Source organism: Varanus komodoensis, unplaced genomic scaffold, assembly GCF_004798865.1.
Source record: "Varanus komodoensis strain SLA01 unplaced genomic scaffold, ASM479886v1 scaffold112, whole genome shotgun sequence".
Lineage (NCBI taxonomy): Eukaryota > Metazoa > Chordata > Lepidosauria > Squamata > Varanidae > Varanus > Varanus komodoensis.
The window spans coordinates 941,605-969,510 of NW_025335322.1; the positions used below are offsets into that span (position 1 = coordinate 941,605).

General features: G+C 54.3%; 1 protein-coding gene across 2 annotated transcripts in view; it reads right to left on the bottom strand.

Moving 5' to 3' along the window:
- TGM1 (transglutaminase 1) overlaps positions 1–21,113 on the bottom strand; it is a 33,556-nt gene extending 12,443 nt beyond the window's left edge. The window contains exons 1-4 of one of the 2 annotated variants that reach the window (XM_044420971.1): positions 20,975–21,113; positions 8,393–8,614; positions 7,661–7,852; positions 1,503–1,754 (exon numbers count right to left, since the gene is read on the bottom strand). In XM_044420971.1, the coding sequence (XP_044276906.1) occupies positions 1,503–1,754; positions 7,661–7,852; positions 8,393–8,609 (661 nt within the window). In that variant the 5' untranslated portion in view covers positions 8,610–8,614; positions 20,975–21,113. The remainder of the gene's footprint in view (positions 1–1,502; positions 1,755–7,660; positions 7,853–8,392; positions 8,615–20,974) is intronic. The other variant, XM_044420972.1, reaches the window with a different exon arrangement.
- Positions 21,114–27,906: the final 6,793 nt, after the last annotated feature.

A 27,906-nucleotide genomic window follows, 5' to 3' on the forward strand; every position in this document is an offset into this window, starting at 1 on the left:
CTCTCTTTCCCTGGCCACGGGCTGTATTTTCTTTGGTGCCTTCCCCACATATTCCATGCAAGATAAAAAATTTCCTTTCCCCACCCAACATTTCCTCTGCTTTCCTACCTCTGTTCGAGGTCAGGAATAAAAACAGCAGTGGGGGTGTGAGACAGGAATAGCAGACCCCCACAGGAGGGGAACTCTTGGCGCACTGCTGCCCCTGATCTCGTCTCGCTCTGATCACTAGTTCGCATTACCCGAAGCAAACTAAGTTCATCTCCAGTTTCAATAAGGGGAGGGCTCTTTGGGGTTTGATTTGCACTACTTTCTGCCCTGCAATGGGTCTCTCCGCATGCAAACAAAGAATCAGGACAGGAGCATGTGAGAATCACTGTCTTTACATGATGGGCTTGTTGTGAGTGGAGCCGGCTGGAGTCGGGGGTCAGACTAGATGGCCCGGGAGCCCCTTCTGACTCGCTCTGTTTCTATGTTTATCCGCATTTCTGCGGGCTTCTCCACTTCTAAAATGTTTCAGGCACAACCCAGCCAGAGTCAAACGTGTCTCAGTCCCATTGACTGTAGTCACATGCTCGTATCCTTCCCTTTGAAACTAGTGAGTTTCGATTTTCTCAATGTTATTGTCACAAATGTGAGCACCAGTTCATCCCAATCCAATCGTTTTGGTCAGGGGTCAGCAACCTGCGGCTCTGGAGCCGCATGTGGCCCTTGAATCCCTCTGCCGTGGCTCCGTCGCTCGCGTCACAGCCACTGCCGATCCGCGGCCCATGCCGGCTGATTTGCGGCCCTGTCGGCTGATCCACGGCCCGTGCCGGCATGGTGGTGCGGCCAGCACAGCGCTTGGATAAATCGAAGAAAAGAAAAGTTTCTGAATAAACCAAACGTTTAACGATACTTGGGCAGATTTACTGCTGACGAACTTATGGGGTTTGCTGTTTAATGCACGCAGCCCTTTAGCACTGACTTTGACTCTTCAGGAAGCTGTTCTCCTATTCAAAATATATGAAAGGAGTCCTACTAGTTTATAATTTAAGATTAAAAATAACAGTTTTTAGTGACTGAACAAGAGCTGCAGCTAAATCATAATGAAGATATACATAGCATTAAGGTAAAAAACGATATATGCAGCGTTATCTTCATTTTAGATGTCAAAAGGGTTTTGCGGCTCCCCGTGTTTTCTTTTGTGTGGGAAACGGGTCCAAATGGCTCTTTGAGTATTAAAGGTTGCTGACCCCTGGTTTTGGTGATAGTCATTCCCTGTCTGTTCTCAGACATGGACCCACATCTCCCAAAAACAGCTCGCTCTGCCCAGCCTTGTGCAAAGGGACAGAAAAGACGCCTTTTTTGAAATGGGGCCCGTCTGAAAACTCGCATTAAAAATAAGTGGTAAAAATCAAACTTGCTGCTTTTCTGTCGATCAACTCTTTTGGTTCGGTTACTGGCTAAAATTCCAACCCAAAAGCCTCTCGGGGGAAATGTTCCCCTCGGGTCGTGATACTCACCAGGGCACCAGGGGTTGAAAAGGATGTAGACCTCGTTGCGGGGGTCAAAGGGCGCCGGGTATTCGCCTGCCTTGCTCCGCGTCTTGACGCTGAACTGGTACTTGCCGATCACTGCGTTGGGGGATGTGCAGACCCGGAGGGATATGCTGTTGTTTCCGGTGTCGGTCACCTCCGCCGACCAGCCCATGCCGGAGAGGGAGCTGCCCACGGGGACCAGAATGTGGGTGCCCTTGGAGACTTGGGGTGAAGGACCTGCCAGAGGGAAGAGGCATCGGAGATGCTGAAGAGGAGTGGACTTGCCCTCTTTCATCTATAAACCGCTTCCATGCCAGGGGTGGGCATCCCTGGAGACTAAATTCTGGGTGCTTCTGGGGTGAAGGGAAGAACCACACCCCAGCTGGCCAGACGAAGGCTGCGTTCACACAGCTCAAGCGACCCTTTGTGGTTACCACAGTTCACAGTTTGTTACCGTGATCAGCCTGACAGACATCCGAGTGGTTTCCACTTTGTTGCGGTTACCATCCTCCTGCTGTTGGCATGTATCCCATCAGCCACTGTGCCTGAAGTTCAATCCCAAGGTGAATCACTCCCTGCCTATGTGGCCTGCCTCTTGCTCATTGGTCCACAAATAGATGGCTGCTTTTTCCAATGGACTCTGTGAAGTTGCCTACCAGGACCACGGAAAGCACGATCCTTGGTTCAGACAACACAACAAGCCAGGATGAGAAACAAACCATTGTTTCTTATCCTGGTTTCTAAAGACCAAAACTAACCATGGTGAATACAACACAAGATATAATCACTTGAAAGAAAGAAAGAAAGAAAGAAAGAAAGAAAGAAAGAAAGAAAGAAAGAAACCACGATGGCTTTGTCTTTGCCAGGGAAAGAATGCCACTTTTCTCCAGTTCCTTTTTAAAGCTGCCCACACTGGGGTCCGTGGCTGCATGCCAGGGAAGCAAATTCCCTGGCCGAACTCCCTCCATGCAGAAAAGCCCTTCCTTTCCTCTTCCCTGGACCTCGCACGCATCACCTTCCTGGGATGGCCCGTCTGAGATCTAGCACTGCAGGAGAGGGAGAAAAACAGCTCCACCTCTCCTTCACCCCAACCTGGCATCATTTTGCACACCTCCATTACAGCTTCCTGCACTTACCTTTTTTCTTGAGCTCAGGAACCCCAAAAGGTGTGGCGTTTCTCCACAGGGGAGCTGCCCCATAAGTGTCTGGTCTCAGTTGCTTTCCTAGTGAAGTCCAGCATGGAACGGGCCTTTCTCCCCACAATGTGGGACCAACATTTCTGGCTATCCTACACTGCCCTGCCTTCTCCCATGTCAACCCCAGGGACCATGTGTCTGGCCTACGGGACATCCCCTCCCTGGGTTGGCATGCCATGCCCAAACTGACGAGGTTCTCACGTCCCAGATCCCAGTCATAGGAACCTTAAACCTTCGCTCCTTCACCTTTATACGCTGTTTGCTGGAAACGATAAAGCATACGCTTGGTCACAGTCTGCGGCTACAGGGCCACCAGTTTCCAGTCCTACACACCAAGGGTGTTGTTCTCCCTTGGGCTAACCACAAACGAGTGCATAACGTGCTCCAAATTATGCCAACACTGTGCCTTATGTACCAAACCTGTTGAACCTTGCATTTCAAAAAAGGACAGATATCCAGGGAAGAAAAAGTCATAGAAATAATTGGATTCCACACTTGGACACCATTCCCCAGTCTGATATTAGACTACAGGTCCCAGCAAAGCTAGCTGGGGGATGCTGGGCCCTGTAATTCAGCACCTTCAGCACATGCCACACTGGGGAAGGCTGATGCAAGATAACCGAAAACAGACCTCAGTGTACTCCAGCTAACTCTCACGCCCAGCAAGCTCCGTGAAAGCTGTCTGGGGAGGGAAAGGGCTGGGCCGGCTTCTCCAGCTGAGCCTCGCTTGTTTGTTGATCTTGCAGGGGCATGCAAGGGGGAAGAAGCCAAGAAGAGGCTGCCTTCACCTCAGGTCGCCTGGGAGGGGTGGAGCGGAAAGGCCGGGCACAGGGAGGGGGTCTGGCCGGATGGGCTGAAGGCATCCTTGCCGTGAATGTTTGCTCGAATCGTGCTGAAACGTCTCGCAAAGGCCCTAAAAGCCAGGGAAGGGCACGTGGTCCTGCTGTGAGCTGCTTAAAAAAATAAATGCATCTCAGGCCACCAGGAAGCGTCTTGAACAGCAACTGGAAATGCAGGAAAAGGAGGTGGCCGTCGATGTATTGGCAGTCGCTGTTTGATGGCACAGGTGGGCACCTCATGGTCCTCCCGGCACTCTGCCAGCAGTTCCCAAAGAGGAAGCTCAAGATGTGGGTCATGACCTCCCCCCCCCCCACAGTGGAGGGCAGGACGTGCTCCAATGGAGCAAAGCTTGGGGAACCAAGATTCAATTTGGATGCCAGGAAGTACTTCCTGACGGTTAGGACCCCTGGGGTATGGAATGGGCTTCCACAGGAGGTGGTTGAGGCTCCATCGGTGTGGGTGTCCAAGGATAGGCTGGACATGCACATGGTGGGCATGTCGAGAGTGGAGCCGGCTGGAGCCGGGGGTCAGACTAGATGGCCTGGGAGGCCCCTTCTGACTCGCTCTGTTTCTATGTTTCTAAGATCTCTTCTTGCTGATGCCAGAGGGTAGGACACGAAATAGTTGCAACAACCCAGGTTCAGGCTGGACGTCAGGAAAAGCTTCCTCACTGGCAGAGCAATACAGCAGTGGAACCAGCTGCCTGGAGAGGCGGGGGGCTCTCCCACACTGGGGACATTCAAAAAGAAGCTGGACAGACACCTGAGTGGGGTGGTGTGACCTGATGTCCTGCAGCAGCAGCAGGGTGGAGCTGATGGCCTTCCTGGCCCCTTCCAATTCTATTATTCTATGATTCCCTTGCACCCCGGCCATTTGCAGGGCCAGCCAGGGTATGGTTGGCATTCGAACTTTCCGGTTCTCTTGCGCACCAGTTGCTCCATTCCTAGGCCAGAGGCTTGCCAGATGTCGCTTCCCCTGCCCGGGGCTGACGAGAGTCCGAAGTTAGACCGTGCCAGCCAGCCCCCGAGCCCGCCACGAGGGGCAGACGTGGCGAGAAGGCAGGGCTTGGCATGGGTGCCGGCGTGCCACAGGGGATGCGGGCGGCCGCCCCGGCGCTGTCGCAAGAGGATGCCGAACGCCTCCCCGTGCAGCCAGAGCCGCACATCCGCGGTGGAGAGCTGGCCTTTGGGGAGCCGGTTTTGCAGACCGGGATTGCAGCGCCTCTTGTTCAAGCCACCCTATATTCTTCCTCACCTGCCACTCTGAGGAACAGGTTAGGACAGGAACCAGCAAAAGAGGCTGCGCGCCCATGGGTGCGGCCCACAGCCCCGGCCTGACTCCTTTCGCTTCTTCCCTCCCACACTCGTGCGCCTGCCTGGCACAAGATTTTATTTTGTTTTATTTATTAATTTCATTGCTATACTGCCCGTAGCTAAAGCTCTCTGGGCAGTTTACAACTGAGTATAAACACAGTAAAGTACAATAGGTAAAACACTGAGCATTTTAAAAGAACATAAGAACGTTCAAAAATGATTTAAAAAGGGACCTCTCCAGGAGTGAATTATCAGCTCCATACCCTGTCCGGCCCCACAGGAAGGACTGGCTCTCCTCCTTTTTCCTGGCAGCCCCCAGAGAGGCAGAAATTTCTGCCACAGGCAGAAATTCAGTTCGCTGATGATGCTTTCCTCACCTACCATGGCAATGCAGCCGATGGAAGAAGCTGCACAGGTTGGATCGGGGCCTGCCGCACAGCTGTCAGAAGGGCCGAGGGGAGCCAGGAAAGGCTAAAAACAGGAGTGGGGAAACTGAGGCCCAGCTCCCATCATCCTTGGCCAACATTATGTGGATGAATGCAGCTGCTTCGCCCCGGTTTTGGGCCTTTGGGTTGTGGGAGAGGGAAAGGATGAAATGGAAACAAGCGCATGGAAACATTTTGTTTTCCTAACCAGGCTCCTTCAAGGTGGGCTGGAGCACAGATCCAAGCACCCCTGGCCACACCTGTCAGATCCCAGACAGGGGAAATCGATCAAAGTTTATCAAATTTTCCCTTCTCTCCCAGATCAGAATTTGGGGATTAGTGTAGGAGATTATCTGATATCACGTTTACGACGTAGAGCCTTCCGGCTTTTGGGAGGTATAAAAATGAAATAAATGAATGAATGAATGAATAGCTCATAGAACACAGCAATTCACAGAACATATAATTAACCTGGAGGATTCATTACCACAACATGGGACAATTGCCACGGGCTTAGATCCCTTCGAGCAAAGAGGATTGGAGACCTTGACAGACAAGGAGAGACCGACAGCTAATGGTGTGACGGCTGTCTGCACAATTGAGCTCTGAAAAGGCAATTTTGCGGGACAAAGAGCAGGAGGCGTGTTCCATTTGTGGACTTCCCCGAGGCACCAGGTTCGTCCCTGTGAAAAGCCCAAGCCTTGGCCTGAACCAGCAGAGTGCCTCTCTCTGCCCTAAAAGAAGCCATGCGGGGCAGCCTTTGTCCAGAAACAGTGGACAGGGGCAGGGGAAAGTCAGACTCTTCTCTTGCGGGGTTCCCACCTCAGGGCACGTTCCTAAATGCAGCGGAGCCTCACGGACCAGCACCGGCCAGACTGTTCCTGCTGAAGGCGAGAAGTTCAGCGGTCAAGTCTTGGCAAGCGGGGTTGCCAACTTCTTTAAAAAAACCCCAAGTGGCTTTTACTCCAGTTTCCAAGGGCTGCTCGAAATGCAGACTTGGCATTTGCGGTTGCGACAGAGCGACACACGGTTCAAAAAATCAGGGAGAAGGGCAGAGGACATGTGTGTTCTCATTTGCTTGCTCTGAGTAAGCCCCGGGCCATGTATGCGTGATTGTCAGGGAATTAATTACCCTTCCGCCCCTCTCCTAGTAATTGGGAAAATTAGAAAAAAATCATTATCTGTCCCACCTGCCCGTCCACTGCTTGGGAGCAGAGGGTCTGACAGGCCATTTGTGGGGCTCATGAGTCACTCTCCGCTTAATTAATTAGGCAGAGTGTTCCTCAAGGAACATGAGAACACAAGGAATTGGCCGGTGATCCTTTGTGCTCTTTCAGTAGCCGGCTAAGTAAGATTAGCCGAATAGGGTTGTCCTAGTGGGGTACTATGGCAAAAGTCCATCATCCCCAGCTTCAGTTTCTCTTTGATGCTGCTGGGGCCTTGGATGGATGCAGGGAAATGCCCAATTAAATGCTTTCCCACAGCTCAATTTTTAGAGAGCAAACGCAAGCAAGCAAGCTCAAAGCTTTGGTTTAGCTGGAAATGCCACGCTGTGGTTTGCAAGGCTCCCCCTCTCGTGGCGCATGGGACTCTCTCTTGGTTGGGGGGTCAGATGTTGCCATGCTGCAGTGTAGACCCCCTTGCTTGCCCAATTCGGAGGGGGGGTTGGGGTCAGTGCAGAACGAGGCCTCCAAACTACAGCAATTCAAATCGGGAGCTGGTGCTCTCCGGATGAGTTGCACCACAACACCCATCATACACTGATTGTGTGTCACTGTGTCAGAGTCTGGCCTCCCCCACCTCTACATTTTCTGTCCTGCCCTTCCAGACTGGCACATGGGTCCTCGCAGGGAGACTCGCTGGGGTCTGGGTGGCTGTCCTAGAGGACAGACTGTCTCCTGGTCGCAACCCCCAAACTGCAGAGTGAACCACTAATCAAAGGGTCGGATTCTGTCCTGGAGATCCGTGGCGGGTGGTGGGGGGTGAGGGAAGATATGTGTGTGCTTAATTGCCGGACTTGCTGGGATGGAAGCCAAGAGGACTGCCTGGCAAGCCCTGCCCTATTTCCAAACTCTTCCCCGGAATAAATTTAGCAACACATCTCAGCAACACTGACAGCAGAATTCCTCACCCACTTGAGCAGAGAGCGGCTGATAAGAATGAGTCGCAAGCACAGACCAGTTTCACCACTAAGCCAACTTAGCTCAGCCAACTCTTGGTACGTGACCCTGGGCAGACTTGGCTTAAACAAACAGAGATGCAGCCATTTTGCCTCATTTGCCCCTTCCCCATTTCCAAACATAATAGATCGGTCATGAGGACTAGAAACTTAGTGTTAGAGCAATGTAAAAGATTCTGAGTCTACTCACCAATGAGGAACTCGAGGCAAATGCGGTGCTCCTCGGGGTCATAGGGCTGCCGGAATTGGAGCTTCATATCAAAGGGTTGCCCACGGCGGATTATGAGGTTGTCGTACTCAAATTCATCTGTGTGGTGAGCGCGGCGGTTGCTCCCAGATCGACTGCTCATCAGATCAATCCCGCTGATTACCAGCATGCCCTCTGCCCATGGAAGAAAGAAGTAAGTCACCCACCGAGGACAATTCCATCCTCTGTCAGGCCGCGCATGGCAGCTTAGAATTAAAATGTTTCTGCATTTTAGGAAAAAAAGGCACGTGTGCTAAAAGGGGCGAGCTGCATAAATGGAACGGTGTTAGATTCTCTGGGTGCCAGGTATGTGCATCGTGGTTTGCAAAACACAGGAGGTCAGGTCTCTGCCCCGATGAAGCTGAAATCATAAAGCCGACAACAAGAAGGAAGAAGGAAAGAGCGGATGGACGCGCAGCGGAAACGCTTTTTGCATCACTGCTAGTCCTGCTGATTATAAAATATTTAGAATGATAAAAGAATGGTTTATATAATAGAAAGGATCAAATAATGTTAAAACACCAATTGCAAACCCCAGCAAAGCTCCAGAACGGGCACCTTGGGCGGCTGACCCAGAGCACCGAAATTTGGGGCTTTAATGCTGCCCCCCCGCTGGTTTGCCCTACAAGTCCGCCCCGCTGTGGCTGGCGCCTGCCCTGTTACCCCACAACTCACCCCGGACGACGGGATCCGTCCGCCGCGCCCCAGGCACCTCTCCGGGCGCAGGCCCCCAGCCGCCGTCGTCCCCCTGGCCCGAGCAGCATCGGCAGCATTTATGGAACCAGCCCCGCTTCTTCCTCCGGGGTGCGATCTCCGGCTGGCTGGGCTGCCGCACACGGTAGCTGACGTTGGCCCATCGTCCTGCGTCCCCTCGGGGATCCGGCACCGGCATGGCGTCTGCGGGAGTGGGAGAGGAGAGGCGGTGATCGTGGCCCCGTGCTGAGCCGTCCCGCGGGGGTGCGGAAGGGCCTGCGGGCCGCGTGGCAGCTTAGTTCAGTTTGGGCGCTCCAAGAGCCGGGCACGGCTTTGGCCCTGGACACCTCGTCCACAGGTGTGGTGTTTTGGGCTTGTGGGACAGGAAGGAGGCCAGGAGACTAGAGGGAGGTGTGGACGGGGAAAGGGGGCACGGCTGTCGGGACAGTCCCGGGAACCGGACTGGGATCGCGGCCCGGCCCGTGGCCGTGAGGTTCTGCCCCCCTCCAGCCGGGGCCCGGAGAGTCCAGGGCGGCACTGCCTTCTCCGCCCCAGAAGCGGTTGCTTTTTGGCTGCTCGGCCCCCTTCTGCTTCAGCCCTCCTGCTAGAAGGGGAGACCCACGCAAGGCCTCAGCTGACGATCGGAGAGGGGCTGGCACGGCTCTTGGGGGCGCGACCCACAGCTCCTCCAGGCTGGGTGAGTCCCCATCTCTGCCTGGCTGCGCTTGGTGGAGGCAGGAGCTGTCGCTCCGCAGCGTTTCTGGACGGGCCCGTTTCTCCACCCCAGCGGGGAACACCGGGCAAGCCCAGGATCCCAGCCTCCTCCGCCGGAGCCACGGAGCATCTCTTCCCTCCCAAGCCCTGCCCAGAAACAGTGAGCTGTAAAAACCGGCTCTGGGCCTCTTGACGCTGGTGCACCAGGCAGGCATTCAACAGGCAAAGCTTTCTTCAACGCCTGTTGAATTTCTGCCTGTTGGGCCTCACTGAACCCCACAACGAGCTAAAGAAGGCAGCTGCAGGCTGCCATCACCTCTGACTGCTCCAGACCACCTTCCTGGCCAGGGCCGGCTTGGGGGTTTGGAGGGTGCTTGGGCAGAACCCTTGGCAGGATCCCTGCCCTCAGTGAGTGACCGCCAGGGCCACTGCCCGCCATCCCACCTCCTCCTCCTCCTCCTCCTCCTCCTCCTCCTCCTCCTCCTCCTCCTGGTTGCTTGCTCACCAGGTGGAAGGTGAGCAGGTAGCATCACCTCTTGCTTGCCCTCCTCACCTCTGCAAAAGAACATGGGAGAAGAAGCTGATGCGAGTGGTGAAGAGGACAAGCAGGTCCCGGGGGTTCTCCTTCGAGGGCCCTTGGCAAGTGCCCAGTCGTGCCTACCTTCAACGCCAGCCCTGGCCAGGCAGCCCCCAGCTTCTGGGCTGAAGGCCGCTGCCCTAATGGCACCTGTGCCGGGGCCAACACTCCAGATGGTCACCTGCACAAGGTTTGCAGCCACCAGCCTCCCAGAGATTCCTGGGAAGTCTGCTCCTCGGCCTCAGAGAATCCAGGACCTTGTTTCCAGCCAGGCTGGGGCAGGTGAGGCATATCTGAAGGACCACTCCCGCTTTAAAGGGGCAGCTTCCCACTGGCTCTGCAGCAGAACATCTGACGAGCCCAGCTGGATCTGACCCGGGGCCCATCCAGCCTGGCCTCTGCTCACACAGCCGCCCCCGGGAAGCCCAGGAGCAGCACCCTCCTGGCCCGGTTCCCCAAGCAACCGGTGCACACAGGCAGGCTGCTTCTGATACCAGAGGCAGGGCGTCACCTTGAGGACTAGGAGCATGGATAGCCTTCTCCTCCATGGGTTTGCCATTCCCCCTTGAAAGCCATCCGAATGGACGGCTGCTGCTACATCTCATGGAAATGAACTGCAGAGCGTCACTATTCCCTGCTTTCATTTTTCTACCCGTGAGGTCACCTGTGCCAGCTCTGAATGCCTGTTCGGGGCCTTGATTCGACCTGCAGCAATCAGGGTGTCGCTCTTTCCTGGTTCCATCTAAAGCTGCGCTCCACCACCAGGAGCCCTTCCAGAGCACTGGAATGCAGCGTTCCCGGCTCTCTCAGAGGGCACCAGGTTGCAGAAGCCTGGTTTGGATGGGAGCTGGACACTGGGGACTGGGATTCCTGGCTGTTAGTGGGTCCAGTCCAGTGCCCTGGATGGTGCCAGGCTGGGGAAAGCTGATCTAAACCAGGAGGTGCAACGTGGCCCCGATCCCCCAGCTCAGAGCGCCCCTTTCTGCCTTCCGGTCCCTTCCAACTCTACTCTTCTCTGATTCCCATCCGCCCCTTCCATTGGCCATGCTGGCCGGGGTTGATGGGAGCCGGAATGGTACAATCTGGAGAGTCACAGCTTCCCCTCCCCTGACCTGCCCCCCCCCCCCGCAGCCTCCTGCAACCTGGATGGGCTGGAATACACCTTCCATCGTCCCCAGCCAGCACGACTGAGTCCTTCCCCCACGGCCTGCTTCTCCCTTCCCCTGGCTGAGGGGCAGAAGCAAAAGCAGGAGGGCCGAGCGTGGGAAGGGGGTGCCCCAGAACCCAACGGGGCCTCCTCCGCCCCTCGCCTTCTGCTCCCGGCGATCACTGGCTAGCAGCTGGCAGATGTTGGGAAACTGAGGACGGGCGGCCGGAAGGGGAGAGGGTCAGCGATGGGTGGAATCAGCCGGAGCAGTGTCGCCTCAAGAACGCAGAGAGGGAACGAAAGCGAGCACGCAAGAACCAAGCTTTCCCACACACGGCTGACAAAGGGGAGAACGGCCCTCCGCATTTTTACCTCCGGGGCAAAAAGAGCGCGGGATCCAGCCCCGCCTCCCATTATTTGCTTTTCGGCGCCAGGCCAAGACCTTTTTATTTAAACGTTATTTTAATGGTTAAGGTTATTTATTGATTTTAAACTCGCCAGGCTGTTTCCAATATTTTATGTATTTTATGTATGTATATGCTGTTTTTATTTATGATTGTAAGCCGCCCCGAGGCTTATGCGAAGGGGGCGGCATATAAGTTGTTTAAATAAATAAATAAAATGCCACGGAGGTGTCCTTCGGCTTCCATATCTGCCTCTCTTTTTACCTGTCATTTTGGCTATGCTTCGAGGGCAAGCTTGCCGCATCACCTGAAAACAATTTGGGCCACCCTTCTGCAGCCTGGCATCCTCCAGAGCTGCTGGATACAACTCCTACCATCCCCAGTCATGTTAATTGGGGATGATGGGGTTGCTGTCCCTTACCTCTGGAGGGCACTCAGTTGGGGAAGGCTGCCCCAGGCCTTTGACAAAGAGAACGGACTGCCCCAGTGCTGTACATGTTTACTTCATGGGGCACAGAGAAAGAATGCCGCTTGTGTATTTTAAACCCCCAAGTCCCTGCAAGGAGAAATCTAGTGAAGCAGGGAAGAGTCTGCTGGAAACTTTCCCTGAAGAGCTACATTGTGCTTGTGGGGACTTTGCGCTGTAGTTCAGGCCAGCTCCATCTCAGGGCTGCTGGGCAAGGCACCCTTCCCTGCTTCATTCCAGCGTCGTCTAGGGCAGGACCAGAGGTGGGTGAACACCCCACTGCAATGGGGGAAGCAGCTGCGGGGAGAAGCAACTTTCCCCGGTGTTGTGAGATTGTGGCAGGTGCCCAAGCAGGGCTACCCGAATCGCAGGGCCTAAAAGTGATGTTGCTTCCAGCCAAAACATTGTGGCGAGCTGAGCTGACGGAAGGGACAGCCGATGAGAAAAATGCGATAAAGAAAGCAGATGCTTCTGTGGGGAGAGACCAGTGAGAAAAGCTGGCTCAAAGCTGCTTCAGGGCTGGGGGTGGGGGGTATATGTGGGAGAGGTTGTGCCCCCAGGAGGCGATGGCTGTCTTTACTTGGCTGCGTGTCGTGTTCTCCGTGCCAAAACCATGAGGCTTGCATAAAAAGCAATGGTATGTTTTGACCCAGGGTTCGTCTCCTCCTTTGTTATTCTCTTGTTCCAAGGCTGACACCAAAAACATGTTCAGGCTGAGTCTTGGAGGCAAAGGAAAGACACGTGGCATATGGACAGAGAACTGCTGTTTGTTGCCATCGTTATTTCCATCCTAAATCCTCTGAGGGTACCTCTGAGCATATGCAGACTGCCTTTCACGCAGCACGAACTGCGATCGGGGATGGGCTTCTGCTTTCTTTGTTCCTAGTTCTCCAACATGGAGCTGGCCAGCTGTGTTGGACCACAAGCCATATCAGCCCCAACCAGCCTCTTGACAAAGGGAAGGCTGCCTTGCAAAATCCATTAAAAAAACTGCAACCGACAAAGCGATAAAGCTATTGACACATTAAGCTGCAACAGCCCATTAAAAGTGAATTAGCCGGAGACGGAATGAAACTACCAAACCTAGCGATGCATCAGGAACAAACAAAACCACACAAAAAAGCCCCTCTTTCCGCTGCCCCCCACCCCGTCTGAAGGCAACTGAAGAAGGGAAGTCAGGAACAACCTCGGCATGAATGACCTTGGTTTTGACTTGCTTAAGGCTGGGGTGGGGAAGCATTGGCCTCCCAGATGTTGTTGGAGCACAACTGCCATCATCCCCGCCTTTGGCTGGGTGTTGATGGAGTCCTGCCACATCTGGAGCAGCCACAGGTTCCCCATGAGTCCTGGATAATGAGCCCCAGTGATAATGAAAACGGCTTGATGGACAGCCGAGAGAGAAGACGGACGTGGGACTGCGACTGAGCGTTGCAGCGCAGAATATCGCCGAGGGCTCCAACTGCTCCCTTTGATTTGCCTTCCTCCCTAGTTTTCTGTCAGCTTCCCCCAGACAGCCCACTGGCATCCTGGGACCCCTGAGCAGGCCCCTTTCTCACTGAGGAAGATGGGTTAGAGTCCCCGTGAGCATCACTCAGACACCCGCAAATCTCAGGGTCTGAACATCTGCAAAACTTTAGGCTCCTCTGAGCCTGCCCATATTTTCTCCTTCTGTATGGATAGTACTGTTTTGATGGCATCTGGGGCAGCAGATGCCATTTGGCCAGTGTCTACAGGCTGGGGATGATGGGAGTTGTAGTCCAACACACTCCTGAGGGATCGTGCCCTTAACTGCAAAGCTGATGAAAAGGGTCCTTTTCCCTAGCTAATCATACATAGGATTGCACCCTAAGAGAACTGTCTCTAACTCGGCGCCTTCCCGATATGTTGGACTGCAACTCCTATCATCCCCAGCAAGGAGGTACTCTTATCAATTTTCTTATTACATCTATAGTCCCTGTTTTCCCCTTGCAAGGGACCCCAGGGGGCTTAAAAGTCCGCAGTATCTTCACAACAACCCTGCGCTGTAGGCGGCCAAGTGGGGACTCTAACCACTCCACCACACTGCCTCTCTCGAGCGCAACGGCCGTCTTCTCGCACGAGGAGGGCTGCTCGGTCCCCCCCCCGAAACAGGCCTTGTGTGGAGAGCAACCAAACTGCCTGAAGGGGCACCGCTTATCCACCCTGTGGCACAGAGAAGGAAAGTTAAAATAACTGGAAAGGCGGAGGTCTAACCCTGCGACCTTCTCCATGCTGGACGGGCCTAGAGCTTCGGCCCCTCCTGACACCCGCAGCTACTTAATAGCCCACACCACATGCCTATGCATATTTAAAGAGGAATGGTCAGTTTGCAGGAGACAGAGCTGCAGGGATACCGTGCTCCGGGGTGGGTGGGGCTGAGGCACGGGGGCGGGGCCACAGGCCAAAGGGGCGGGGCCACACACTTAGCCCAACCCACCGAGCACTCAGAGATGGGGGAAACGGGTGTCCCTGCGGGAAGGCAGTGTGGCCAGGCGTGGCCCAGGTCAGACCAGATTTGGCCATAGACCTGGGGTCCCACCGTCCGGATGCCAGGACTTCGCTGCAGAAGCGCTGCCCAGAGGACCACAGCACTGCAAGTCGTGCGGGCCGGATTCGGCCCCCGTGGGCCGAGCTTCCGCACGCCGGCTTTACAGCCCCTAGAGGCAGCTAGGAGGAAGTCAGAGCGTGCAAGGAAGTACGGACAGCCGGTGCGTACGTGCCGATACGTATATCCACATGTCCACACTTGATGCCTTTCAGGGAGAGCTTCCAGAAAGCTGACGTGTCCCCCAAAGTCAAAGCGGGGCCAGCTTTTGTGGGTAAGGTAAAGCTGTGCTCATGTGAGTTGCAGATGCTTAGCATTCTCACCGAAGTCTCTAGAAATGAAAGGACGCCGTGCGCATGGGGTGCTCCTATGCTCATTCCAACCTGTGAAAGCTGCAGGGTTCATTCTGTCTAAAACGCTGAGGACTTTAACCCAGTAGCGAGTCCCAGTTGGCACGGAGGGAACGGGCCCTGTGTGAACACTTTGCTTTGGATTGCATGCCTCGGAGGAGTGGATGCGTCCTTCTTTAAGTGTCTCGAAGAGGAGAGAAACTATTCTCGGTTGCCTGGAAAAACCCTTTCTATTACACTCAAGGAGTTTCAGCAAGAAGCAGCAATTGCTTTAATCGGAAGCCATCTGAATTAGAGGAAGCATTGAAAAAAAAATCCGTGACCTTTTTGGAGAGAGATAAGTGGCCCTGAGGACACAAAGTTCTTTCTGAAGGGCATTGGGCATGTTAAAAAGTATTTTTGGGCATCTGAGGATACATTCTGTTTTAGGACGCTTAAGAGCCACTGCATTCCCACATCTGCCTGAAACAGGTATTCCTTTACTGCACCCCAAACCAGGAACTAGTCTCAGATTATTGGCTTTCTGCTCTGCTTAACCCAGTTGTATTAACCTGTTGCGACCTATCAGCCAAAATAGCAGTTAATATTTTTAATATCTACATTTAATCTCTACGTTAAAAGGTTCATCACTGGCAGGTCAGCTTGCCCCTGCCAGGGTTAGGTATCCCTGCTTTTATAAGCATCATTTATCGATGGAGAGATAGTCCAGTTGCAAAATGGAAAAGGTGGTCAAGGTTTGGAACGAAGATGGTAGGAAATGTTTTATACTGCCCATCTGGACCTTGGTCCTAAACTGCTTCCCTCTGACACTAAACTTAAGTAAAGTCTTTGCTATTGTGTTCTTTTTCATGGCTTATATATTTTCCCGGATTCCCTGGACAGTCCCAGACTGGCTGAGCTGGCCACTTGACTAGGGGGGGCCAGCTGAGGAGGCAGAGTCCGGCAATTCAGAATATGCCGAACCTTCTGTCTGCAGCGAGTGAGTTGGAAACAAAGCAGTCAGTGTCTTTAATTTTTTTTTGAAGTTCTCTGGCGTTGGTTGGGTAATAAACTGTGAAAATGAACTTCTTCCAAGGGACTTTAAGGCTTGTGCCCAAAAAGGGGCTTGCGTTTCCCAGCATTCCCAAATCAGCCGTGCTGAATGGGAGACGGTGGGAATTGTTGGACATGTCTTCCTTCTGTGTGAGAAGGAACATGTTGGACATGTCTTCCTTCTGGATTGAGCCCTGCAAAATGCTTGCTTTTCCATTTCCACTTTCGTTTTTTTTGCACTCCAAGGGCAAAATTCCATTTCCAGCATCTGGATGGGTGCATTCCGGCAGTGAATGGGGTGCAGTCCAAAAAGGGTGGGGTTAAAGATATCAAAAATACACAAAATACCAACATATTTGACCTTCCAGCTATTCCTGCCAGGAATGAAGTCTTCAGAGAGGTATTTTCACCCTTGAGCAGCTTTGCGAAAGCTAGGAAGCCACAGAATAATGCCCAGTTTGGGGGAAGGGAAGGGTCGGGGCCCAAGGCAGGATGCATTGCGTCTGAGGTGGAACATTCATGTTCCTGATTTAAAGGATTGGCACAGTGTGGCTTAATCTGGGGCAGCATTACCAGAATTTGTAATATGTGCAGTTGTTTGTAAAGAAATATTTGTATGTACAATGCAAATAGGATGCACATCACACACACAGTTTTAATAGGCGTAGTTATTCTATTCTATTCTCAAAAAATTTTAAAAAAGAAGTGAGAAATGGATTTGGGGAGGCAATGAAAGTGTCCCTTGTTTTTATGGCCAGGCATCTTTCATCCAATAGCAGAAATGTGGGTACAGAGATGGGTTCATAAAATCACTGCTGAAGTTATCTTTATTTTTTAGAAAGGGGCTTAAGGACTCCCACATATCACATTTTTAGCTTGGACCTCCTTCCTGGGCCGACTGCAAAATGTTAGGGATTGCTGCTGCAGTTTGCAGTTCCTCAGCCTGGGAAGGAATGCACTCTGCACATGCTCAGAGGGCGAAGAGACTCTTCAGTAGCTTGCGATTGGTTCCAGAGGCCTTTCTTAGACTAAGACTTGCGCGGATGGATGGTGGGTGGGAGGGAGGGAGGGAGGCCATCCGGGCCTGGCTGAGGTTTGGGGCAGGAGGCTGCTCGCGAGTAGGGAGTGGAGAAGATTTCTGAGAATATCCTTGCCCAGGAAAAAGTGACTCATGCTCTCGAGTAGCCCACTGATGCACGACCGGTTCCATAGAAGCAATGCCCAGGCGCGCACGGCACAAGCCGCGCCGGTTCGGCTGGGTGGTTTGGAATTTCTGGCTGGGCCATCCGGCATAATGAGGCAAGAGCAAGCCCTGGGGGCCCCCAACATGGAAAGCAGGAACCTGGGATCCCCAGACCTGACACAGCGTCCTGGGGTTGCCAGCGCTTCCTCCCGACAACCTTATCCGGCCCTCTGCTTTTTCACCGTGACTTGGCAGACGGAAGTCTAACCGGCAACGTTTCCTCTGCATTGAGAAAGGCACCCCTGTTCAGTGTCTGCCCATCGCACAGGTCTTCAAAGGCAGAGCGGGTTTAAAACCTTTCCCTCACACACGCTAGGACTGAACTTGGGGGGTCCTCTGGGGGAGAATGGGAAAAGGGGGGCAGTACAAGTGAAGGGAGCAATTTTCCGGGGCCTGCAATATTTGGGGGAAATGGGGCAGGGAAAGTTTCGCCCAAGGTAGCAATCAGACTTGCGGATGGTTTGGGATGATCGTGGGCACACGGACTCTGAAGGATGCATTTCACCTGAGATAATTTGGATGAGCAATGAATCAGCCAGCTTGGCCTCCTATGGAATTTAGATAACCCCCAGATATAATTTCTTTGCTGGCATCTATAGATATACTTTTTAAAAAATATGCAAGTTTTATGCAAGCTGGTGTCCTATGGACTGGAAACCTGACTCTTTTAAGGTGCTGCGTGTGTTTGGACAGGGAAAAAAGGCATACAGCTTGCACTGTAGGAGTCTTTTGTGTCCAAGCACACAGGATCACATCCGTAAGTGCAGAGTGGCTCTCTGGGATCCACGGACAGGAGCCACCATCCCATGATCCAGAGGGAGGGATTAGCAGTCTCAGGGGAACTCCAAGTTTTGCAGAAGTTAAAAACATCTTCTGGGAAAAGGAAACTAAGCAGGGGAGAGGGAAATCCATAGCAGGGTTCTGAGGGCTGAGCTGGCTCAGTGGCAGTTCTTGGAGGAAGCGGGTGGCAGTGGAAGGAAATGGGGAAAAAAATCAGGGGGAACTGCAACGGAGTTCCCTGAAAGAACACATGGCTGCAAAATTCTGCTGCCGCTGCCCACGCTGCAAAATTTTGTTGCCGTTCTCACTTGCCTATAATGTTATCCCTGCTTTCATCCAGGAAATGTTGCTAACCCACAGAGAAAGGGCATGGGCTTCATCTGATCTCTGATCTCATCGCTATCCCTGCAGAGCCTGTTCTGGGTTAGTGTGTTTCTGAGCATGTGCAAAGAAATTTCCTTTGCTGCTGTGTAAGCAAAGCAGTGTGACCCCCAGGGCTTCCAGGCCCAGATATGCTGACCAAATTGACACACATCCATGCAATGATCAACTGCAAGAAAAATGACTTTTTTTTCTTTTCTTTTTTTGCAGAATGCAGGTCTACTTGCCTGCTCCTCCTCCTCCACAAGCCTCCGAAACGAGCCCCAAGCACTATTCCTGCTCTGCAATGATGCCCAACATCTCAGGAGTTGTGTGTTTTCACCATATCTCTCAGTTCACACCCCCCTGTGATGAGCTTTCCCTTGCCTCTGCCGCGCACTCCCTGGTCACTCGGCCGTGATTTCTAGCGTGCCCTTCATGTCCCGCTTTGCACCAAAGGCTCCCGGATAGTCCTAATTCTGCACTCGATTCCTTCACCCCAAGAAACATCTACGGGCAGCAGAACCTCCAGGATGGCAGACCGCATCTGGCCCCCCCCGGGGTCCCAAGTGGCAAAATGTCCTGCAGAGAGTCACTCCCCTTTTCCTGGCTCCCGTCCGCTGCTCTGAGGCACCAATGCATTGGTTGGCTTCTGGCTCGGGCGCAATTTGTCCCATCCCACAGAGGAGCTTCAGGTGAAAAGGCGCTGGCATTTTTAGTGCACTGGCCCAGCCACTTCTGCCTTTGACTTGTTCCACTCGCCTTTTGCTCTGCTTGAGCCCCCAAAAGCTCCTCCGGAATTGAAAGTGGCCCTTGAGCTGAAGGGGTTCCACATCCCCGATAGACAACTGTTCGTTTTGGACTCAGGTCCCAAATCAGCCCTATTGCACATTCTCCAGAAAATATTTGGAGGGTCCTTGCTGAGCCAAAGCAGGACCCTCAAGGGGCCTCAGGTACCCGCCCTCTATCTTTTAGCCAGACCTGTCTCACAGGGTTGTTGTGAAATTAAAGGTTATTTGGTATCTTATCACTCGCTCTCTCTCACTGGGATTTTCAGACTGGAAAGAATTCCTTTTTGAAAAGGAAAGAGAAAGAGAAGGGGAGGGGATCTCTGCCCACATCTCTCAAGGCTGACGTGGCCTGCTAAAGCTTTCCACATCCCTCCCTCTCAGTAGCAGCACCTGCAGGTCTCACACACCCAGAGATCCATCCTGCTGCTTCCATGCTCAGCACCCCCACGAGGGAGGCGCCCTCCTGCAGGAGCAACCATTTTCGGCAACCCAGCCAGCTCCTTTGGTATCCACTTGCCAACTTGGCCAGCGCTGGCCTTGCCTAAGCGCCCTTGCCCCCGGAGCCGGGGGGCCCAAGTCTGGCAGCCCCTTCTTCCTGAGGTCCACCTCTGAGCTCCGAAGGCCAGGTCATGCCAGTCAAGCGGAGCCCAGGGATGTCATGCCCCGTGGCAACAGCAAGAGCGGGTCTGCCTACTCCGGGTTCAGGTTCAGAAGTCAAATGGGCTTTTTTGCTGGCCCAGTTCCAGTGCTGCCTCTGGGGGTGCTGAGGACCAGCCTCTTCCCCCCAACCATCAGCGGTTTGGTAGTTTCTAGGATTTTGCCTCATCCCACCTTCCCTTCTTCTAAGATGTTTGGATGCTTCTCCTAAGGTTTGTCTACCTGTGGAAAGCACTTGGACCTAAACGCTGCTAGGATTTTCTGCTCCACCCCTTGACTTTCTGCCATGCCCACTTCTGCCTTTGGTCCTGCCAGCTTGCAGAATCCCAGCCCGGAGAACTTCTCCAAACTTGGACATTGCCCTCAGCGCTGGAGTAGGGGCAGACTCTGACCATGGTGGGGCTGAGCCTAGCATGCTTCTTGTCTTGACTTCCCTTTCCAAATATTCCCATTATTCCCGAAGGCTCTAAAGTGGGGTTGCGTCCCCAGGACTCCTTGACACCCATCCTGGCCTGGCTGATTAAGGATGGATGGACCCTGAAGAAGGCCTTTCCAAAAGGGACTCATCCATGTAAATCTGCCACTCCAGAGATCTTGGATGAGAACAGAGATCTCAGTTCATACATTTGAGCCCAGTTCTTTGACAGCCCGAAAACCATCTGGTTCTGAACCACAAGCACCCCCTTCCTGGCCTATCTTCATTCCCAAAATCAGCATCTCAAAGGACTCTTGGATTAACTTCCAACACACACACACTTCCTGGAATTAAATTTCTCCTCCCAGTGCTGTGACCTCAAGCACCCCAGAACCCCCTTCCTGTCCCCTTTCCCATGTCTGCCTAACGTCAAGATTTCAAGCGCCTCCTCGCCGAATATTCCTTGCTCCTGCTGCACCGCGCAAAAAATTCTTTGAGGAGTTGTGCGTCTCCTTGTCTCTCTGACACGCCGCACCACTGATCCACCGCGACTCGTTTCCACCCTGCCTTCCCTCCGGGTCTTCCAGCGTCCCTCCGGTCCCGCAGAGCCTCTGCCTTCCCTCAAACCCCGCTCAGGACCCTGGCGGCGAACTTGTCAGGATGTCTCCCAGTTTCTAAAACTTCCATGCACTCCGTCCTCGAGTCCCTCCCCTTTCCGCCGTCTTTCTCGAGGATCCAGCCGCCCCACGCTCCACCTGGGCTCCTGGCATGGATGCCCACACGGACCCGCGTCTAGCCCACACACCTCCCAGTCCCGTGGCGTGATCCCCCTTCTCCCACGAAGCGCAGCCCTCCGCATCCCATGCTTCACGTGTGCCCCTTTGCGCCAATACGCACGGGGGCCCCCACGCCCTCCGCGCGCACCCAACTTCTTCGAGCGCTCCGGCACCTTGCCAAGGCTCGGGGGCTCTCGTCCCCGGCTGCTCTGCCCCTCTGGGGCTCCCGGGGGTCCCAGGGCCCCCTGCACAGACGCCCCCGCGCCCCTCCCCGCCCTCCGGCGCTCACCTGGCACTCACAGGAGCTGCGGCGGCGGAGCGTCTCGCCTCGGCCTCTCCGTCGGCTCTCTCTGGACCGCAGAGGTGCGCGCTCCTCTTCTGGCCCTCGTGGGGTGGAGCCGCCCTGAGTAGTGTCACAACTATGAGAAGCATCCGGGGAGGGGAGGGGCGGGGGCCAGGGGGAGAGCGCAGCTCTTGCTCCAGCGCCGCGCAACTTGCGCTTCCCGCGCAGCCGGCTGCCTCCCGGACAGGCGGTGACACAAGCCTCGCCGAGCGCGATGCGGTGCGTCAGGAGGGGGCGTGCGGGAAACCCCAGCCATGACGCAGGGGCAACCGTGGCGTGAACTTCCCGACCTGGCCGTGGGCCCGGAAGGGGGGCGATGTGCCAGGGCCGGGCTCGGGGGCCAAAGTCTGTCGGCCCCCCAGAAACGGCCTTCTCCGGGACTGGCTGGGGACGTGGCCGGCCGAACCCAACTCTGTTTTCTTGCTGTGCTAAGATTTCGGGGAGTTTACAATGAAAAACTTCACACACCCAGAAACGTGTTTGCTTGTGTTTTAATCAAGGTTGGGAAATAGTTTTATTCATTCTGGTTTACAGGATTTCTGTGTGACTCCACGTACAAGCACACTTTGAAACAAATAAAAGGGAAAAAAACTCAGTAAATTAAAAGCAAAATAATATTCAAGCCATGTCTGATCAGCAAAAAAAGGCTTCGCAGAATAAGATGATCTTTAGCAGGTGTGGAAAACAGTGCAGTGTCAGTGCCTTCCTGTCCTCCCGAGGTCAGGAATTCCATAGAAATGGGGTCACCATCCTGAAGCTCAGCTGGGGGATTCCAGGCTGGCTCAGGTCCACGTGGAACTACTTGGCATTGCTCCTGTGATGTCTTCTGTGACTGGGCAGGTCAATACCGGAAACTGACTTTTCCCCAGAATTGTGTTCCCAAGGTGTTTGTGGCTGTGTGTGCTAGAACCGGCACGTTATCTCTGGTCCAGGAGTGAATGGAGAACGGGGGCTGCTCCTTCAGCAAAGAAGATGCCAAGGAAAGAGGAAGCTTGCGACGGTGTTGGTGGTTCCGTCATACCAGCGACACGGAAGCAGGAAACAGTGGCTGGAGCCACGGAGGACGAAGTGCCCACTGCGTGACATTTCTCCCCTCTGTCATCCTGCTAGGTCCCCAAAGAGGCCATCCCATGAAGCTGATTGGTGGGAGATTCTGGGCAAATAAAAAGAGCTCATGGGGAATGTGGTTATTCCGTGGAATTCACCTCCACCAGGTGTGGGGATGAGCTGGCCACCAGTCTGGGTGTCTTTCAAAAGGGATTGGACAAATTCCTTGGCTATCCATGGCTGTTGGGCCTACGTACGCCTCTGTACACCCTTGCTGGGGAACATGGGTTGGAAGGTGTGCACCGATCCTACGGGTGGGTTTCCGTGGTCACCCACTGTGCAAACACAATGCTGGCCCCGATCCGGCGGGGCTCTTGCTGTCTGACGTGCTTCACGACTGTGAGCCCATGAAGTCTAAATCAACCCCCATGCAGCACAGGTAAGGAGGTGTGGACAGGTAGGAAGCCGCGAGGATGAAATGGCACAGGTAGGGTTGGCACAAGGCGGAATTGTAGTCCCACCCGCCCTCAAAGGAAGGTGCGTGCCTTTTTATGCATCCACAGAGGTATCTTAACAATAAAGAGGATCAGCACAGCGACAGCAAGGTGGGCTACTGGGGGGAGGGGGGACTCTGCCCTGAGAGGTGGCCAAGGAACATTTTGAATAAACAAACAGCAACTGTTAATGAAATCATGCTGCATCTTGATAATACCAGAGAACACAAACCATGTGGATCAGACCACGGAGATCCAGAGAGCCTCCGCCCGAGGGCATTTCTGTAAGATGTAAGAATGTCCTGCTTTTTTTCCTGCAAGGAACCTGTGGTAGCTGACACAGTTCTATCCTCCAGTTTGTCCTCACAACAACAACGCTGCAAGGCGGGGCAAGAGCCTGTGATTGGCCCAAATTCATCCAGTGAGCTTCATGGCTGAGTGGGGACTAGAACCCACAATGCCTGAGTCCCAGTCCAACCCTCTAACCACTCTGCCACATCGCTTTCATTACCTGGATTACCTAAATCCCAGCCTAACCACTACATAGTACTGTCTCACCACTGACAGATCTCTCAGTCTTTCTGTATAAATCTGTCTCATTGCCTTTTTGAAGTTGTGCAGTGGCCATTACCAGCTTATGCTGTACATTAATTACATGTTGTAGGTCTCTGCCCCAAGGAGCTTACAAACTAAGCTCTGCAAGAGTTGTGGGGTGCGGGGGAATTCCTGATTTGCCATACTTGGAGAAGGAAGCCACTGGGTTATACGCAATGTTAACTTCACTTAGAGTAGACCCAGTGAAATGACTTCAATGCGGACTAATGTTGGATACAACCAGTAATTAGCAGAGGGTCCGTTTTGCTCAAACGGCAAAGCGGATGCTTCATGGCTTTGTCACCCATGATGCACAGAATGTGTGTGTGGTTTCTTGGAAATAGTTTGGCGAGGATGCCTCTGCCTGGGTCAAGATCCTGGAGGTTAAACCTGTACAAGGTACCTGCCTCTCTTCCCAGCATCTCCAGGTAGACTCAGAATCTCTCTCACCTGCATCCAGGTGTGGTGCTCAGAAAAGAATTGAGGGCAAACAGCCAGTTCTTGGGGGAGGGGGGGAATCAGATGCCACGGGGATCCTCTGGGCCCCTGGACCTTGGTTTCAGCAAGTGCCCATGGACAGCAGGGTGTGGGGCAGGCAGAGGGCCTCCTAGAGATTTGAAGCTCCCCATGGAAGGTTTGGGGATCCAGCCCTCACAGACTGCCCCCTAACGCTGCCGGAACCCTGGAGTGCCACCATCTGGCTAGACATGGCCCATCCTTTTGGCCGGCGGGCCGCAGCTGTGGGAGACGTGGGCCTCTGGGATGAACGTGTGATTTCCCTGTGACTTGGCGTGATTTTGTGTCTTCTGAGTCTGGTGGGGAGCAGGCAGAATGCAAAAGTCGGGGCCCCTGAGGCCTGCGTGAGCCACTGGCCCCAACCTTCACCGCACAGGCCGGCCGGCCGGCCGTGTCCTCCACTGCCTTGAGAGCCAAGGAGGGCTCTGAGACGTCCTGGCAGGAATCCCGCGCCTCCGACAGCTGCGACAGGTGCCGTGAGGGGGCGGAAAGGAATGCTGGAGCTTGTGAAGTCATCCTTTTGCGTCCTGGGCTTCTCTTGGCGTGTGTTGGGGAAACTGGCTGGAAAAGCCCTCAGCTCCGAGAGCGAGAGCGGAGCACCAGCAGCGCTGACGCAAAATGCGGGGCGGTGGATCGGGGAGGTCCGCACTCTTGCATTTCACAACAGCCTCGCACAGCAAACCAGGCTATTCCTGTGCAGCTGGTTCTTCCCAGGGATGCGCCTCTCCGGGCGGGGTGGGGAAGCTCTCTGCACCAGTGAGTCGCCGCTGGGGATTCCTTGACCGAGGAGGTGCCACAGCCTGGCAATGGGACCCAGGAGTCCTGAGCCCCCAGCCCTCTCCCCAGTGGCTCTCGTCTGCTATTCTCATGCTGGAGCCAGGCGCGTCTGCCCCAGAGTCGCTGCCAGCAGGGCCCAGCAACTCTCCCGGAGCTGCTTTCGGGACCCAGGAGAGCTGGCCAGGTCCCAACGCTGAGCAGCATCTGAGCGAGGCAGAGGTGTTGCCCTGCAGAAGGGTGCGTGTCGGGACAGGTTGCGGGAAGGACGGGGGAGCATCACAAGGGGGGAAAAGGGCAGAGAAGGGTGACAACTCCATGCTGAACGATCTGCCAGGCCCTGACTGACAACTGCCTCCTTTGAGTTCCCCGTGAAGCACCTGGCTTCTTGAAGCACAGTGCAGCAGACAAACATTCAACCGGTGCAGCTTTCCTTAAGATGGCTATTTAATGCTACCTATTTTTTCCTGATTGCATTTTTATCCTGCATTTCACTCAGGGAACTTGGGTGGTTCTTTTCCGTGCCCTGCACAACAACCCTGTGAAGTAGGTTAGGCTGAGAAATAGAAATTAACTTTGTAGTTAAGCAATCGGAAGGCTTCACTTGTTTGCCAAACACACCCGGAGGTGGCTGGGATGGAAAAGGCGACATTTTTTGTCTCCGCTTTCAGAAGCTTTCTTCAGCCTCTCAAAGGGGCCTGGTGTTTGTTTGTTTTTTAAGTTTAAAGTGCAGAAATGCTGGGGTTTAGGCCTGGATTAGCGCCTGGGGAGCTATTTTCTGCAGGGGCTCCAAGGTGCTTTCTCTCCTTTATTCCTTGGTGCCCTCCGGGAGCTCCAGGCCGGTGCTCCAGGATTGAGTGGTGGTGAAACCACATGGCTGGCATGCAAGAAAGGGGACCCGATTTGTCTCACAACTTTGTTTGGCACAGGCTGGTCTGGGCACAAATCGGACCATCTCCCTTTTCTCTCTTGGCAGGCCATTCGCTCTCCCAGTGCGCAGGGCCTTTTGGCAGCGACCCTTGGCCAGAACGGTTCCTGACAACCAATTCTGCTTTCCCCAAAGGTCTCCATGTTCAGATCTGTGCCTAGAGACGTCTGGCAACTGTAGGAAGAAATAAAGTCTCTCTCCCTGCCAGTAGCCACAGTTCTGGCCTGGAGCCTGGCCTTTTTGGGAAATCTAGAAGTTGCAACACAAGAAAGTCGCCTGGACCCAGGCCCTGTAATCTCGGGCGATTTGGCTGGGACAACTGCGATTTGGGCAGATTCCAGCCTGTGCCAATCATTCTGAGTCGAGCGGAAGGGGGCGAATTCCCTCAAGGCAACCGTATTGCTCAGAACAGGTTCTGCAGCGGAACAGGGCTGCACTGGGCGCCTGAGGTTGGGAGAAGGATGGGTGGTGCCGGTTGGGGGGGGGGGGGGGAAGGAACATAACCTCTTGGATCTCCGGCACGATGCACCCGAGGGTGCCCCACCCGAGCGGTGCAAGCCGGGGAGTTAATCAGCCAGTGGAACTGGAATGGTGGCGGTGGCAAGAGGGAGAAGCGGCTGGTGGGATGGAGGGGCCTGGCTGGTGAGGACCAGAGGATGTGGCCCAGGCCGAGGGACGGGAGCCCAGCCCGAAGAGCATGCCTCTCTGCCCCCTAGCCTATTTGACATATTTAGCTCCTGCGAGAGAGAGCGTGGGGCAGCCTTGGCCCCGGGCTGCGACTCTCTCCATGCAGTTAGATTGCAGCTCGCATCAGCCCCAGCCATCGTGCCCAGTGGCAGAGGGTGATGGGAGCTGTAGTCCAGCCGGATGTAGGGTGCCCCCCTCACCCAACCCTAAGCCTGGGTTGGATCGGTTTTTCAAGACGAGGTTTGCGGAGGCCCCGTTTCAGCCACAAAGCTCATCACGGGCCACATATGTCTTTGTGCAGCGTCACACGTGGGGCAGGGTGAAGGGGATACCGGGACATCACGGATGCTGCTTCAGCCCTGAGGCAGGGGGGTGCACCCTCAGAGGGCCGAGGGGTGAATTCCCAGGCCCCACCAGGCGCCCAAGACATCGCTCCAGAACGTCTCTGCAGCTAGAAAGCGACGTCTTCTCTGAACCCGGCGTGCGCTCCCTGGCCGCCGCTTGGCTTGTCCCGAGGGCCACCGTCCCCGAGTCCCACACTTGCCCGGGTGGCCCATCAGCAGCCCCGCAACATGCCCAGTCAGTGCCCACAGCGGTGCTTCACCCTGCTCTGGGGGGAACCGCGTCGCAGACACACACGCGCAACGGATTTCGGCTGTGTAACAGCGCAGTGTCTGCGGGGGGTGCATCAAAGAAGCCGGGGGGTGCATGCTGCCCCCCCCCCCCGATATAGGAACCTGCTCTGTGTGCCTGAAGAAGTTGGTTCTAGCCCATAAAATCTGGTGCTTCCATAGAGGTGTTCATCTGTGGTACCACAGGGCTCACTCCCGGGCCCAGGGCTCTTCAGCATTTTTATTAATGACTTGGATGAGGAAGAACAGGGACGATTACCAGATTTGCAGATGACACACAACTGGGTGGGATAAGCTGATACCCTGGAGGGCAGAGAGAAGAGTCAAGGTGACCTGGGTAGGTTGGAGGGCTGGGCTGGAAACAAAAGAATGAAATTCGGTCAGGACAAGTGCCAAGTTCTGCACCCAGGAAAAAGAAACCAAATGCTTCTTTACAAGAAAGGGAAAGCCAGGCTCAACAATTCCGCAAGTTGAGGAGGATCCTGGAACTGTTGTAGATGAAAGCTGAATTATGAGTCAGCTGTGTGATGGGGCTGCACAGAGGGCAAGTGCTATTTTAGGCTGCATTAATAGAAGTATCACTTCCAAATCCTGCGAAATTCTAGTTCCCCTTTGCTTAGCGCTGATTAGGCTTCCTCTGGAGTCCAGTTCTGGGCACCAAAGTTGAAGAACGATGCAGATCAGCTGAAAAGGGTTCAGAGGAGGGCGACAAGGGTGATCCGCGACTGGAAACGAAGCCCTACAAGGAGAGATGGAAAGAACTGGGCATGTTCAAGCCTCGAGAAGAGAAGATGGAGGGGAGATAGACGAGCACTCAACAAATCCTAGAAAGGCTGTCACGAAGAAGGTGGCCAGGATCTCTTCTCAGTCTAGGACTAGTGGGCTGAAGTTCCAGGGAGACAGATTCTGGCTAGCTATCAGGAAAAATTTCCTGACTGTTAGAGCAGTGGGACAGTGGAACCCCAGACCAAGGAGGAGGTGGACTCTCTGCTCCCGGTGGGAGTCTGGCATTGAGCAGCGGGCTCGATCCGACGGCCCCCTGGCCCCTCCTAGCTCTGCTGCTCTATGCAACCATTGCCTTTTCTTTTAGGCTTCACAATCATTGCCCATGCTGACTGTGGATGATGGAAGTTGCGGTCCTACACATCCAAGGTCAGCGGGTGGGAAAGACTGCAGTGGAGACCAGTGTTCTGGACTGCATCTCCC